The sequence below is a fragment of the Neomonachus schauinslandi genome, chromosome 13, assembly GCF_002201575.2.
Source record: "Neomonachus schauinslandi chromosome 13, ASM220157v2, whole genome shotgun sequence".
Taxonomy (NCBI): domain Eukaryota; kingdom Metazoa; phylum Chordata; class Mammalia; order Carnivora; family Phocidae; genus Neomonachus; species Neomonachus schauinslandi.
In genome coordinates, this window is record NC_058415.1 from 30272225 (window position 1) to 30285793 (window position 13569).

At 41.7% G+C, this 13569-nt stretch overlaps 1 protein-coding gene across 1 annotated transcript; it reads right to left on the minus strand.

Moving 5' to 3' along the window:
- Positions 1 to 4074: 4074 nt before the first annotated feature.
- Positions 4075 to 13000, minus strand: PRXL2C (peroxiredoxin like 2C). The gene is made up of 6 exons (XM_021677901.2): positions 12708 to 13000; positions 12203 to 12271; positions 11255 to 11308; positions 10986 to 11091; positions 6722 to 6853; positions 4075 to 4226 (listed from the first exon to the last, which is right to left on the minus strand). The coding sequence occupies exons 1-6, from the start codon at positions 12915 to 12917 to the stop codon at positions 4099 to 4101; spliced, it is 699 nt and encodes a 232-aa protein (XP_021533576.1). The 5' UTR covers positions 12918 to 13000; the 3' UTR covers positions 4075 to 4098.
- Positions 13001 to 13569: the final 569 nt, after the last annotated feature.

Sequence of the window (13569 nt, forward strand, 5' to 3'; positions counted from 1 at the left end):
AAAAATTGCTTTTCCACTTTCTATGTATGAATTGTGAAACAGTCAGGGCACCTAGGTGGCTCAGTCAGTTAAGCGTCTGCCTTTGGCTCAGGTCGTAATCCCAGAGTCCTGGGATTGAGCCGAGAAGTGGGCTCCCTGCTCAACGGGGAGCCTGCTTCTCCCTCTCCCCCTACCCATCCCCCCACACCTCCCCCGCCACTGCTCGTGCGTGCTCTCTCTTGCTATCACTCTGTCTCAAATAATCTTTTTTTTTTTTAAAGATTTTATTTATTTATTTGAGAGAGAGAATGAGATAGAGAGAGCATGAGAGGGGGGAGGGTCAGAGGGAGAAGCAGACTCCCTGCTGAACAGGGAGCCCGATGCGGGACTCGATCCAGGGACTCCAGGATCATGACCTGAGCCGAAGGCAGTCGCTTAACCAACTGAGCCACCCAGGCGCCCCTCTGTCTCAAATAATCTTAAAAAATAAATGTAAAATATTTATCCTGTAAAGGCAATTATTGGACAATAATATAAGGTACAACCCAATTAATACATCTACAAAACAGGCTATGATATATTTATATGTGTGCATATACAAAAGGATACAAAAGGTACAAATGATGGAACAGATACCCATGTACCCAACTACATCACTTACATGAAATTTTGCCAACCTAGCCAAACACCATTTCTGTACACTCTAATCACTTCTACCTTCATTCCCCCAAAGATATTCATTCTCCTTAATTTGCTATTTATCACTGCCTTGCATTTCTTTAAAACTGTCAGACATATGTAGGTATCCTTAAACAATATATACTTCTTAAAACTTTATGCCACAGGGACACCTGGGTGGCTCAGTTGGTTAAGTGTCTGCCTTCGGCTCAGGTCATGGGTCCTGGGATCGAGTCCCTCATCAGGTTCCTTGCTCAGCAGGGAGCCTACTTCTCCCTCTGCCTGCCACTCTCCCTGCTTGTGCTCTCTCTCACTCTGTCAAATAAATAAATAAAATCTTAAAAAAAAAAAAAGCCAGATTTCAGTGTCTTCCCATTTGTAAGGTTTGTTTCCAGTCATATGATTTGTAAAAGCTTCAAAATGAGAGTTTTTGGCACACCATTCATTAAACTCATTAAAGATTTCCAACTTAAAAGAAATCAAAACATATAGGACCCATTTTAAAAAAATGTTATGAGGACAACACAGGTCGATTTACAAAAGCAGTTCTTTAACACTTCAAACATTTCTAATGTCTGCTTAGTGGTGGACAACATAGAAAGTCCAGGGTGTCATGCTTGTTTTTTAAAAAAAATATTATTCAGGGGCACCTGGGTGGCTCAGTTAAGCATCAGACTCTTGATCTCGGCTCAAGTCTCAATCTCAAGGTTGTGAGATTGAGCCCTGTATGGGGCTCCCCACTGGGCATGGAGCTTACTTAAAAAAAATTATTACTCAACATCAGCTGCTCATATTTTTTCTTTGGTTATTGTATATACATGTTTAAAAAATTGATAAATTTTGTCAAAACTACAGTAAGATACGACTGCACACCCATTAGAATGGCCATTATATATATAAAAAATAATAATAGGGGCACCTGGCTGGGTCAGTAGAGCATGAAATTTTTGATCTCCAGGTTGTGAGTTCGAGCCCCATGTTAAATGTAGAGGTTACTTAAAATAAACAAACAAACATCTAAAAAAAAAAATAGAAACAAGTTGGTGAGAATATGGATGGATCTGCCTGTGGTGCAGTTGTAGCCTTAGAAGCCCCAGGAAGTCTCAGGTCTCAGGCATAGGTCGCAGACCATACTTTATGTGGTGGTCTTAGTTTTAACTCTCTACTGCACAAGGCCTTTGAGTTGGCTGAGGAACATTCCTGGGATGAGCACAAACCTCAGGGCAATCAACAGCTTCAGGGCATGGTCATCAGCCTTGTTTCTACTTCTGCTTTTGGCCCTGGTGATTTCCTTTCTTACTGAAAGTTCAGCTTAAAAAAAAGATGTTTCTTCTCTGTGAAATGGGCATGATGATGATATCAATTCTATAGACCTAATGTATGTTAAGTACTTGGAATACTACCTGGCAAATAATTAGCACGATAAAAGTGCTAGATAGTATTCTTTGAATAGTATTGCTATGTATTTATTGTAGGAAGGTTTTACAAAATTTTGAGTCTAGTACATTATTGGGTACAGAACACATTTATATATTTCACAGTGCCTATGAGAAATAATTTTTGTATTGGGGTGCCTGGGTAGCTCAGTTAGTTAGGCACCCAACTCTTGATTTCTGCTCAGGTCACAATTTTGGGGTTGTGGGATTGAGTCCCTCATCAGGCTCTGTGCTCAGGGCAGAATCTACTTGTCTCTCTCTCTGCTCCTTTCCCCCCCGCAAATAATAAACAAACAAACAAATAAATAAAATCTTTAAACAACAAAAAGTTTTTTTGTATTGTTTGTTTGGGTCGGCAATTTACCACTGCACTGTTTGTCTAACTGTTATCTCCCTGAAGCTACATAAAGAACATTTATGTATCTTAGGAAAATGTACTCTACGTTTATAACTATATAAAGTTTTGTGTAAGCTATTATTCAGCAGTTGTAAGTCTAAAATCAGCAAAGGGATCTGGGTCACCAGTCCTTCCTTACTATAAAAAACAGCACAAAATTGCTTAATTTTAAATTTCATGAGAAATTCCATTTTTATTGATTAAAAAATTTTTATGTATATATACACATACATTAAAATTGGATACTTGAAATATATTTGTGTGTGACCTCATATGCTTGATATAGAAGTTTATAAGTTCAAAGCAGTATATACTTGCTAATAATTAATTACCAACATTTTGCTCTTACCATACTTTTCATCAGAATTTCTTTGCAACTAAACCTATTAAGATTCTAGAGAAATAAAAGATGACAACAATACACTAAATAAAAGCAATCTGGCAACCAAACCAGTGTACATTTAAGTTACAAAGTTTTTTTTTTTAGTTTAAACAATTCTTTTTTTTTTTTTTTTTAAGATTTTATTTATTTATTTGAGACAGAGAGAATGAGAGAGACAGAGAGCATGAGAGGGAGGAGGGTCAGAGGGAGAAGCAGGCTCCCCGCCGAGCAGGGAGCCCGATGCGGGACTCGATCCCGGGACTCCAGGATCATGACCTGAGCCGAAGGCAGTCGCTTAACCAACTGAGCCACCCAGGCACCCTAGTTTAAACAATTCTTAAAATCCTTTCAAAAAGCATACTGAAGCATATTTTAAATACATATCTTAAATACATAAGACATTTTTTTCTCCTTTTACTCCTCCCCACAAAAAACCTAGTGAAATGGGTAGTGGGTGTGTGGTACAAGGTGCCTTGGACACAGGCTATGCAGAAGGTCTGGTTTGCCATAGTTCCTCTGAGTAAAGCAGTGAGGATAGAAACATGTGGACAGCAACCTATATAAATGCAACTTTGCAGAACTTGTTATGTAGGAATATATTCTTCATATAAATTTAAAGAACTTTTCCTGGCCAAAAAAATGACTCATGCTCATTATACAATAGTTCGGAGATAAAGAAAAGTATGGAAAAGAAAATAAAGACACCTGTAATCCTACCATATAGAGGTACCTACTGGCAATATTCTGGTGTGTTTATTTCCTATATTTTTTCCTAAGCATACAAAAATATAAACATATAAAAAATATGATTATATTATTTACAGAATTTGATATCCTGCTTTTTGGTGAGTTGCTTACCTTTCCATTTATATGTTCTTCAAAAGAATTTATTATTTTAATGGCCAACAGAAACTTTCATTGAATGGATATACCATCATGCAAAATATAGAATGGTATTTCTAATTTTATAGCTTTTAAAGTTTTATATAAATAAAATTGTATTTCACATAAAATTTTAAAAGCTATAGAATTATAAATATAGATCATATTTTTGACAACTAATGCCTCCCAGCATGCAATGACTGGTACATGGTCTCTTCATGTTTTCATAACTCGTCAAAGGCTGGGACACGCCAACAAGTTAGACACTGCACAAGGATACCTGACTCTGAACATTTCAGGTCCTATCCCAAGGGTCCATTTGAAAGTGACAACAGTCTATGCCATTACACATGGATAACTGAAGGTCTGCTTGTAAAGTCCACGTGCTGAACTCCTACAAGCTGTAAAACAGAGTTGATGGGTTTGTGATCCAACCTATTTTTATCACAGTGTATAAAATGGATGTTGTTACCTAGAAGAGAATAAAAGGCAAAGGTAGGCATATAGATTCATTAGATTTATTGCTTATTAGAATCAAGGAATCTTTTCAACTTTTAATTAGTCTAAAGGGAAAAATTGATTGCCTGGAGTTCATAATATTCTCTGTATAATGCCCTAATAATTTAAAATTAAGGTAATAAAGCATGACATGGATTATGGTTAAATAAGAGTGATACTTAATGTTTTATGAGATCCAAGGGGAAAGATTCTTAAATTATAACCTCCGTTAGGTTTTATTAGATGTAATTAAATAAAATATCCTGTCAAACAGACAGGCAGAATATGGAACTAGCATAAATATCAAGCTGGAAAATCACATCTGTTTCTTAAATGTAATAATGGAATAAATCACTTGCTTCAAAAAAAAAAATTCACTGCCAAACACTGATTTAATAGGTTATCTGCATTATAATCATAGACCAAAAGAGGCTAAAAAATCAGGGCATTGAGACAGTCAGTTACAATACACTTAGATGTCCACAATCCTTTTATCTGCTCAAATTAAAAAGTCATAATTTATAGGTCTAGGGTCTTTTTTACTTTGATTCTTGGACTCAAGACCAGAATTTTAACTTAAAACATAAGATTAAGTAAATATAAGAGGCATGTTTTTGGGCGCCTGGGTGGCTCAGTCGGTTAAGCATCTGCCTTTGGCTCAGGTCATGATCCCAGGGTCCTGGGATCGAGTCCTGCATCAGGCTCCTTGCTCAGTGGGGAGCCTGCTTCTCCCTCTGCCCGCCACTCCCCCTGCTTGTGCTCTCTGTCAAATAAATAAAATCTTAAAAAAAAAAAGGCATCAGTAATCTACAGTAATCACTGTATATTTAATATCATAAATTAGCTTATTATCAAATAAGGCAAAATGAAATACAGGTTTAACCATGAAAGGTTTCTATAAATAAGTATACCCAGCTCTTCCCTTAGAGGAGCTACATTTCTTCCAGCAGGTAGTATCAAAATATACTCCTTACATAGTCCTCACATACTCAATTATGTTCCCAACTTGGCACACAAATGATGCTCTCTGTGCGCTGGGTCACCCTTACACATCTGAACATGTGGTCAAATCATGCTGAGACATGGAGATTAGGGACTCAAATCGGGTCTGAAGATGGAAACAAGCCATCCAAAAATATGGCTCAAGGTCATTCAGGGCTAATCTAGAGGACTCATTCTCATAAAACAGGGCTTCTCTTTTTTTCTAGTCTAACTGGTATAAATTCACAAGAGATGGAAAGAGAGATTAAATTACAGGTTTTAGCTAGCTAAAGTGCTCCAGCTGCAGAAAGCCAAAAAGCCATAATGCTTGGTCAAAAGCCTCCTTCTAAAGACTTTTAGACATGTGGAGTTTATTAAAGTAAATGTTAATTTTATAACTCGTAGAAGCTATGCTCGCTAATGTGGACAATTTTCAAGAGGAAGAAGAACCAAGAAAATCTATTTACAATTTAGTGATTTACACTGTCATATGTGAGTGCCTGTCCCTGACTACAATACTTGACCATGGTAGAGATCTAACACTCAACCATTTAGCAGTGTGGAGCCAAAGAAATTTCAGGTGGCCCAAAGTGATCAATAAAGCTATTAAAACTATGTGGCTTATAGTAATTGTTACTGAATGAGCTGTCCCTGGAGCTGACTTGCTTTCTGACACTGAGCAAGTCTTCTAGCCTTGTTAGATATAAGTAACTGGATTGATTCTTCTATTGAGAAAAAAAAAAAAAGGCTTGATGGTTTGTTGGAAATGTTCACTTCCATGAACTTTTTTTTTTTTAATATTTATTTATTTTAGAGAGCACTCGAGCGTGGGGAGAGGGGAAGGGAAAGAGAGAGGATCTCGAGCAAACTCCCTGTTGAGTGCAGCCCACACAGGGCTCCATCTCACGACCCTGAGATCATGACCTGAGCTAAAATCAAGCATCTGACGCTTAACCAACTGAGCCACCTAGGTGCCCCTCTCTTCCATGAACTTTTTTTTTTTTTAAAGATTTATTTATTTATTTTAGGGAGGTGGGGAGGGGCAGAGGGAGAAGGAGACAAGCAGACTCCCCGCTGAACATGGAGCCTGACACGGGGCTCAATCCCAGGACCCTGAGACCACGGCCTGAGCTGGAATCAAGTATCTGGTGCACAAGCGGCTGACCCACCCAGGCGCCCCTCGTCCAGGAACTTTTTAAACAGTTTTATAGACAAATACAATTAACCAAAGCACCGCTGACTTTCCTATCCCAAATACCTGAAATCACTCAGGCACAGAATGATGGGCACATTACACCCAATAAACAGACACCAAAATACACAGAAGCGTTTGAAAACAAAGGTGACCCCTATAAGCACAGAATCGTGACTGTTACAATGTCAAATTGCCATTTTTACCTGGTATCTATTTTATGAAGAAACTGTGTGGCCTCCTAACTTCTAAAAGGCACAAAAAGTGTGCCACTGGATCTGGGCTTTGACGCTTACCTGGACCTAAGATGAGGGTTCCGCCTTGCTGAGCAGGGTCTCCTTGAAAATCAAAAAGAGGGCCAGTCACTGCCCTCCACAGGCTCCGAATGCTTCCTGAGAGTATATTTGATTTTATATGGGGGCTCTTTCCTGAAATATTGGGAATTGTCTTTAGATATTATCATTTTATATTCAATTAGATATCAGAAGATAATGTTAGTGCTTCTATAAAACTTCTTTTGTTTGAGGTATAGTTGACCCAGCACGCCCTGGTGTAGACTGTGGTGATGCCACGACCCTGCACCTGGGCTGGGCTCACTGCACGTTAGCTGCCACCTGCCATCATACGAGGCCGGTACAGTATCGCTGACTCTATTCCCTATGCTGTACCTCTCAGCCCCGTGACTTCTTCAGTCCATACCCGAAGCCTGTATCTCCCACTCCCCTTCACCTATTTTTGCCCATCCCCCTTGAAATATTTTTTCTTGTGTTATCTTACTTCCAACTTGTCTTCTTTTCTTCCTCCAAAGAAAGGTTTCTCAGCCTTTCCCTATTGACATTCTGGACCACGTAAGTCTTCATCCAGTGCAACGCAGGGTGGTTAGCAGCATCACTGTCCTGCATACCCACTAGATGCTGCCGTACCTTCACCACGTTGTGACAAACCTAAAGTGTCTCCAGATAACACCAAATGTACCCTGCTTGAGAACTACTACTTTAAAGAAGTGATGATATACCCCAATCATCTGCCACAGAAAAATGTCCGCTACAGACTTCTCAAACTGACAGTGCTTTCTCCCACCATTTTTTTTAAAAAGATTTTAAGTAATCTCCATACCCAACATGGGGCTCCAACTCACAACCCCAAGATCAAGAGTCACATGCCATACTGACTGAGCTAGCCAGGTGCCCTTAATGCTTTCCCTTTTAATACATCATTTATCCTCTGTTTAATTTCTCACCTACTAATACGTAACCACACTCCCTTTCAAGAGACACTGTGGCACAGACCAGTATATGCTCCTCAAAACCCATTTCCTCTTTCTGGGCTCACAGCTGAACTACATTTCCAGTCTTCCCGGCAGTTCCTTATGGCCATGTGACTATGTTCTAACCCATGAGTAGAATGATACGGGCCACTTCCCGGCCAGCTCCTTAAAACCTCCATGTTCCTTCTACATTCCTGGAAGCCCCGGGATGAAAATGACAGAGCCACAAGGTGAAAGGGGCCTGGGCCCCTCCCCCTGGCTCCCTGCTGTACTGCTGCTTGGAGGAAAGGCATCTGAATAGATATGCCATCTTGAACAGAAGAACTTAACCTCTCCCGTGCTGTGCCGCTGAGACTTGGGGAGCTGTCTGTGACAGCAGCTAGTCCAGCGCCTCCCCAGCTCCCCCTGGCTGTCAGTTTTTCCATCTCCTTTCCCACACGGACTAATACTTCACTTCCGCTCCCTCTGAGCAAAGGGACCCACTCTCTTTACCCTTCTCATAACTTATCTTTCCCCATCCCTGCCTTTTATGTCTTGCTTCCGGCTTTTTATTTTGATGGTTATGCTGCCTTTAACCTGCCTGAATCCTTAGTATTTCCAGGTACCTATCATTTCCCTTCCTCTCTCTGACTCTTCTATTTCTTTCATGTTTCTATTATGATGGACATTTATCTCACCAAGAAACAAATACAGGCCCATTACCTTAGAGACATGAGTAAAAGACTAAATTTTACTGTTTTCTAGGATTCTATGTCTAAAATAAATATTCAGAAACCCAAACTATCTCTTCATGTCCAAAGAAGGGGTCATTTAATATTTCTGAAATTTCAGAAATTCAATTGAAGGAGATTCCATGACCTAAAATTTAACAATCTTTGCCACAAACACAACCTAATTTTGCCCATTTGAATTTAGTTCTTTTGTATAAAACGCCTGTTTTTTAGTCTTCTACAAACCCATTACTCCCTGGCATTTAAGGGCCTTATTTTCTTATTGTCTTTATAAAATGTCCATTAATTTAAAATTATATTTTTTTGATCTTTTTTATTTTTTTATTATGTTATGTTAATCACCGTACATTACATCATTAGTTTTTGATGTATTATTATATTTTTTAGAGTCTTACTCTTCAAGAGGGACTATTCTGAGATTTCTGCTCTTTCAGAGAGGAACTTTTAAAAGTTGATTTTATGAGAGAATAATATTTTCTGGTTGGAAATACAGTACTTTGACACAGGTCACAGGAGTTTAAAAGATTTGAATATACCTTCTCTAATAATTATAAGCATATATTTTGTTTAGAGTTCAACTGTTTTCTTTGCAATTCTGTATTTTTATTGCGTGATGAACCGATGAACCATGAGGTGTTACTAAGGTGAAACTCACAGTTTAAATCTAAAGTGCTAAATGATAAACAACTTGCACAGCTGGGACTGTTACAACACAGAAAACAGTCTACCAAGAAGTAAGGCTCACAATGTACACACTGCAATTTCCTATACCAAGGAGAAAAAGGAAAGAGCACACTCTGTGTTTATGCTAGCTCATCATTAGTTTTAATAAAGTTTAGGTTGCTTTCCTTAAAAACATCAGTAAAGGGATCATGTCAACTCTATGTCATAAATAGCTCCTGACCCATCTCCTCCTCTCCATCTCCACTGTCATTTCTTTCTAGTCTATTACTACAACCTACTACAACCGTATCACTGGCTCTGGTTTGGTGAGTTCCAATTACTCATCCACTCTGGACACAGGACAACGACTTCATCACTTCAAATGCTTGTATGACACCCCCACTCCTCCAGAACAAATCCAAACTCCTTGGCATGTCACCCCAGACTCGGCCCGAATTAGCCACAACCTGTCCCTTGGCTCACACCAATTCCCCAACTGGCTAGACTCCGGCCTGACACAGGGACCTGTGCTTGTCCAAGAGTCACAGTTTTTCATGCCTGTGTACCTTTGCATGTGCTGCTTTCGGTCAGCAGCACCCTTCCCCAGCCCCACTTCACCCAGCTAACTCCTTTAAGAGTGGGCTTAGATGACACCTCCTCCATAAAGCCTTCTGAGATTCTTCTCTCCCCTCGTATTTCCAGCATAGGTATTCCTAGTACATGTTCTCTATTACAAGCCCTTAAATTGTATTGTAATCAGCTGTTTGTTTCTGTCTCCCAGAATAGAGTATGAATTTCAGGATGGCAGGGGGCTGTTTATCACTGTCCTCTTGGGAGCATCCAACAAAGTGCGGATTACAGACAGGAGCTCAACAATATTTGTTGAGAATGAGTGATTTGTGTTTGAGTTCTTTCAACTGGCATTTCAGAAGCCATTCTTTCTACTTAATACAGAAACAGTTCACCTAAAGCTGACGAAGCTCTGTTAAATTACAGAGAACTGCATTAAAGGCAGGGAATGTGGACCACATAAAGACAAAACCTCAAACTCTTCAACTAACTATACTATCTGGACACCTTAAGTGTAATGATAGAGTGTATGATAAAGTACAAGGGGCTATTCAGGCATAATGAGGGAAGGAATAACTTCTGCAGGAGGGGCTATTAAGAGCCCCTTTGAGTTGGGCTTCAAATGAAAACTAACATTTCATCAATTAAAGAACATAGAGTATTCAAAGCCATGGTAAGAAAATATATTGACTCAAGCAATATTATTTTTCATTTAATTACGAAAGTAAAATGTACTCATTGTTAAAAATACAAAGGCCACTTTTCTAACTTCCAGACCTTGGGGTAAGCATGGCAATATCTTTTAAAACCTTTTTTTTTTTAAAGATTGTATTTATTTATTTATTTGACAGAGAGAGATACAGCGAGAGAGGGAACACAAGCAGGGGGAGTGGGAGAGGGAAAAGCAGGCTTCCCACTGAGCAGGGAGCCCGATGTGGGGCTCGATCCCAGGACCCTGGGATCATGACCTGAGCTGAAGGCAGACGCTCAACGACTCAGCCACCCAGGCGCCCCTAAAACTTTTTTTATTACACACACACACGTACTCCTGATCTTTACGAAAATGGTTTTTATTTCCACAAAAATAGAATCATACCGAAAACACTGTCCTGCAACTTGCTTTTTCCACTCATTTAGTGCTTTGCCAATAGTCTTCTATGTGATTACGCCCAGGAAAGGAATCTTTGAGAGTCTGCTGTATCTGGCCCACTTACTAGAATCATAAAAAGCAGGCTGATTTATGAATTTACCATTTCTTTTCCCATGCATACATACAGAAATGTGCAAATGCACCATTAGCGCTTTCTGATGAGACGTGTCATGTCTTACCTGAGGCGGCAATTTCTTCACCTCTTTTCATTCCCAATTTTTTATAAATTTCTCTCTCAGGATCAACATAGATTTCATGAGAATACCCAGTCAGTTTGCAGAAAGGCTAAAAAAAGATATTTGGATTTGTATAAGCAAAAATGAGAGAAAAGTAATGATAACCTACCTTTATTTTAGCAAATTTAACCTACACTTAGTGCTTCAAATAAATAATTTTTATGTCTGAAATAGATTTAATTTGTTAGTTTCTCAATTGCCGATATATTTACCTCGATATGATGGTAGGATGACTGTCCAATCACTATTAGGGTGACATCTGCTTCCTTTAGGAGAAAAAAGGGACAGGTACATATTACCAGAAATTATATATATTTTATAAAACTTCCCCTTGTCCAACTCTTTTGTTCCATTCTAATGCCACCTATAGGCTTCTAGAAGAATGGAATAAACAGCAAAATTGTGTGAGTCAAAGCAAAGCAATGTATGCTAAAATGTTCGGTTAATTCAGTTGATCTCTTGCTAAGAACTTCAAAATAATGTAGTCAATAATTCTCAAAAAAATTCTCTATGCTCCCCCCCAAAGGTGTACACTAAAAAAGAATAAAAATTATTGAAGTAGGGTTAATCAGTTTCATTTTTTCACATCCCAATTAATAACGCCTGATGAAAACAGATCTTAGTTTTACAAAGGTTGCCCAATTGCTTCACTCAAAAGCTCACGTGGGGACAAATGTATATGTGCCTGAAAAGAACATATGTATGTGGTTGTCACAGGAATGTGGAAGGCACATCCTAACAAATACAAATTTTAACCTTTAAGATATATTAGTATTTTCCTATAATGAACAACTATTTGGAGTGTTCTTATTAAAAAAAAAAGGGAAATAAAATATTAATAATTTCTAGCATCTGTGCTTTTGGTCATTATCATTCAACATTTGCAAATAGGTTACTAACATTGAAATTATTATAGTTAGTACGTTTATAAGCAGGCAGTAGCAAATAAAGTAGGACAGAAATAGATCTCTAACGTCTCTCTCTTTTTTGAAGGTGTTGGAAGATGTGTGGGAAGGTGATAATCAGGGTTTGCGAGGGTCTGTTCTGGAGAGGAGTCGTACTCTGCACCTCATCCCACCGGGCTACTTAGAAATGACAGGTGACTTTCACAAGGTCGCCCTGAAACAGGGCACGCTGCTGCTCACTCTCAGGAAACTTACTTGTAAAAAACTCTTGGGGATTTTGGCCAGATCTTCTACGTATTCCTTGCAAATGTAACACAGGAAATGCTGAAATCCGAACACGTCAAAAAGGACAAGTTAGCGACCAATACCCTCAGGGTTCAGAAAAGACCAAGTACTTCGTTACGCGTGACGCTAATTAATGCCACTCACAGCGGGTAGAAAAAGGCGCGAAGGGCGCCCGAGATGCGTTAAAACTGGGCCGCACCCACTCCCTTAGGCCTCCTCCTTTGCTGGGAAAATGGACTTGGCTTGGCGAGCTGTTTTTCCATTCCTATTAAAGGAAGCGAGAGGAGCTGTTCGCATTCCGGAAGCCTCTAGTGGACGGCAATGGGAAGGGCCAGGCCCAGCTGGACCGCACTCTCGGGTCTTGGGCCTTTCGAAGGACCCGATGTCCCCCCCAGCCGAAGCTGTAGAAGCAACCTCCATCCCAGCCTGCCGGCAGAGTCCCTACTCCGGGCCGCCCCGCGCTGCCCGCGCTCACCCGCACGAAGACTACGACAGCCCGACGCTCCCGAAACAGCGCGCCGAACGGCACCTGCCTCCCGGAGGCGTCCAGCACGGGCAGCTCGGCTACCGCTGCGGCCAGGGGCTGCCCGCGCTCGGGGCCGCTCGGGACTGCGGCTGGGGCGGCGCGGCCGCTGACCTGCCGCGTAACCGGGGCGAGGGCGGGCTCGGCCACAGCGCCCTGCATCTGCCTGCCCACGTTCGCGCCCACCGTGCCCAAGCGGACCGCACTGGTTAGACGAGCGGGGTCGAGGCCGAGCTGGGCGCACGGGGCGGGGCAATCCGGGAGGAGCACGGGGCGCAGGGTGGGGCGGAACGGAGGGCGGAGCGGGGCGGGACGCAGGGGGAGGAGCGGGGCGGGACGCAGGGGGCGGAGCTGCGTGCCACACAGAGCCAGAGCCCCTCTGGCTGAGTCAGAAAACGGTCGCTACAGGCCGAGGCGAGCTTCGTCGCGGCGGGGCGGGGCGAAATGTGGGCGGGGCGCAACCCGGGAGGGGCGGAGCAGAATGCGGGTGGGGCGGGGCGCCACCCGGGAGGGGCGGGACGGGGCGCAGGGCGGAGCACAAGGAAGGGAGCCGCGCGGGGTTCGGTCCCGCCGGGCGCTCGGTCGGGGTGCTGGGAGACCGGGCTGTGCGGGGACTGGACGGGGCGCACCCAGCCGCCCGGAGGTTAGGTTCCGCTGGTCGCGGTGCGCAGGCAAGCGCAAACCGCCCACGCGTTTTCTGACTCAGCCTCCTAGGTAGGAAGAGGGAGACGGGTCCGAGGTGAGAAAAGGTTGTTTAGGAAGGAAGCAGGCCCTCCCTCCATAGCTGCCTGGGCCCGTTACTTACCGATGATTC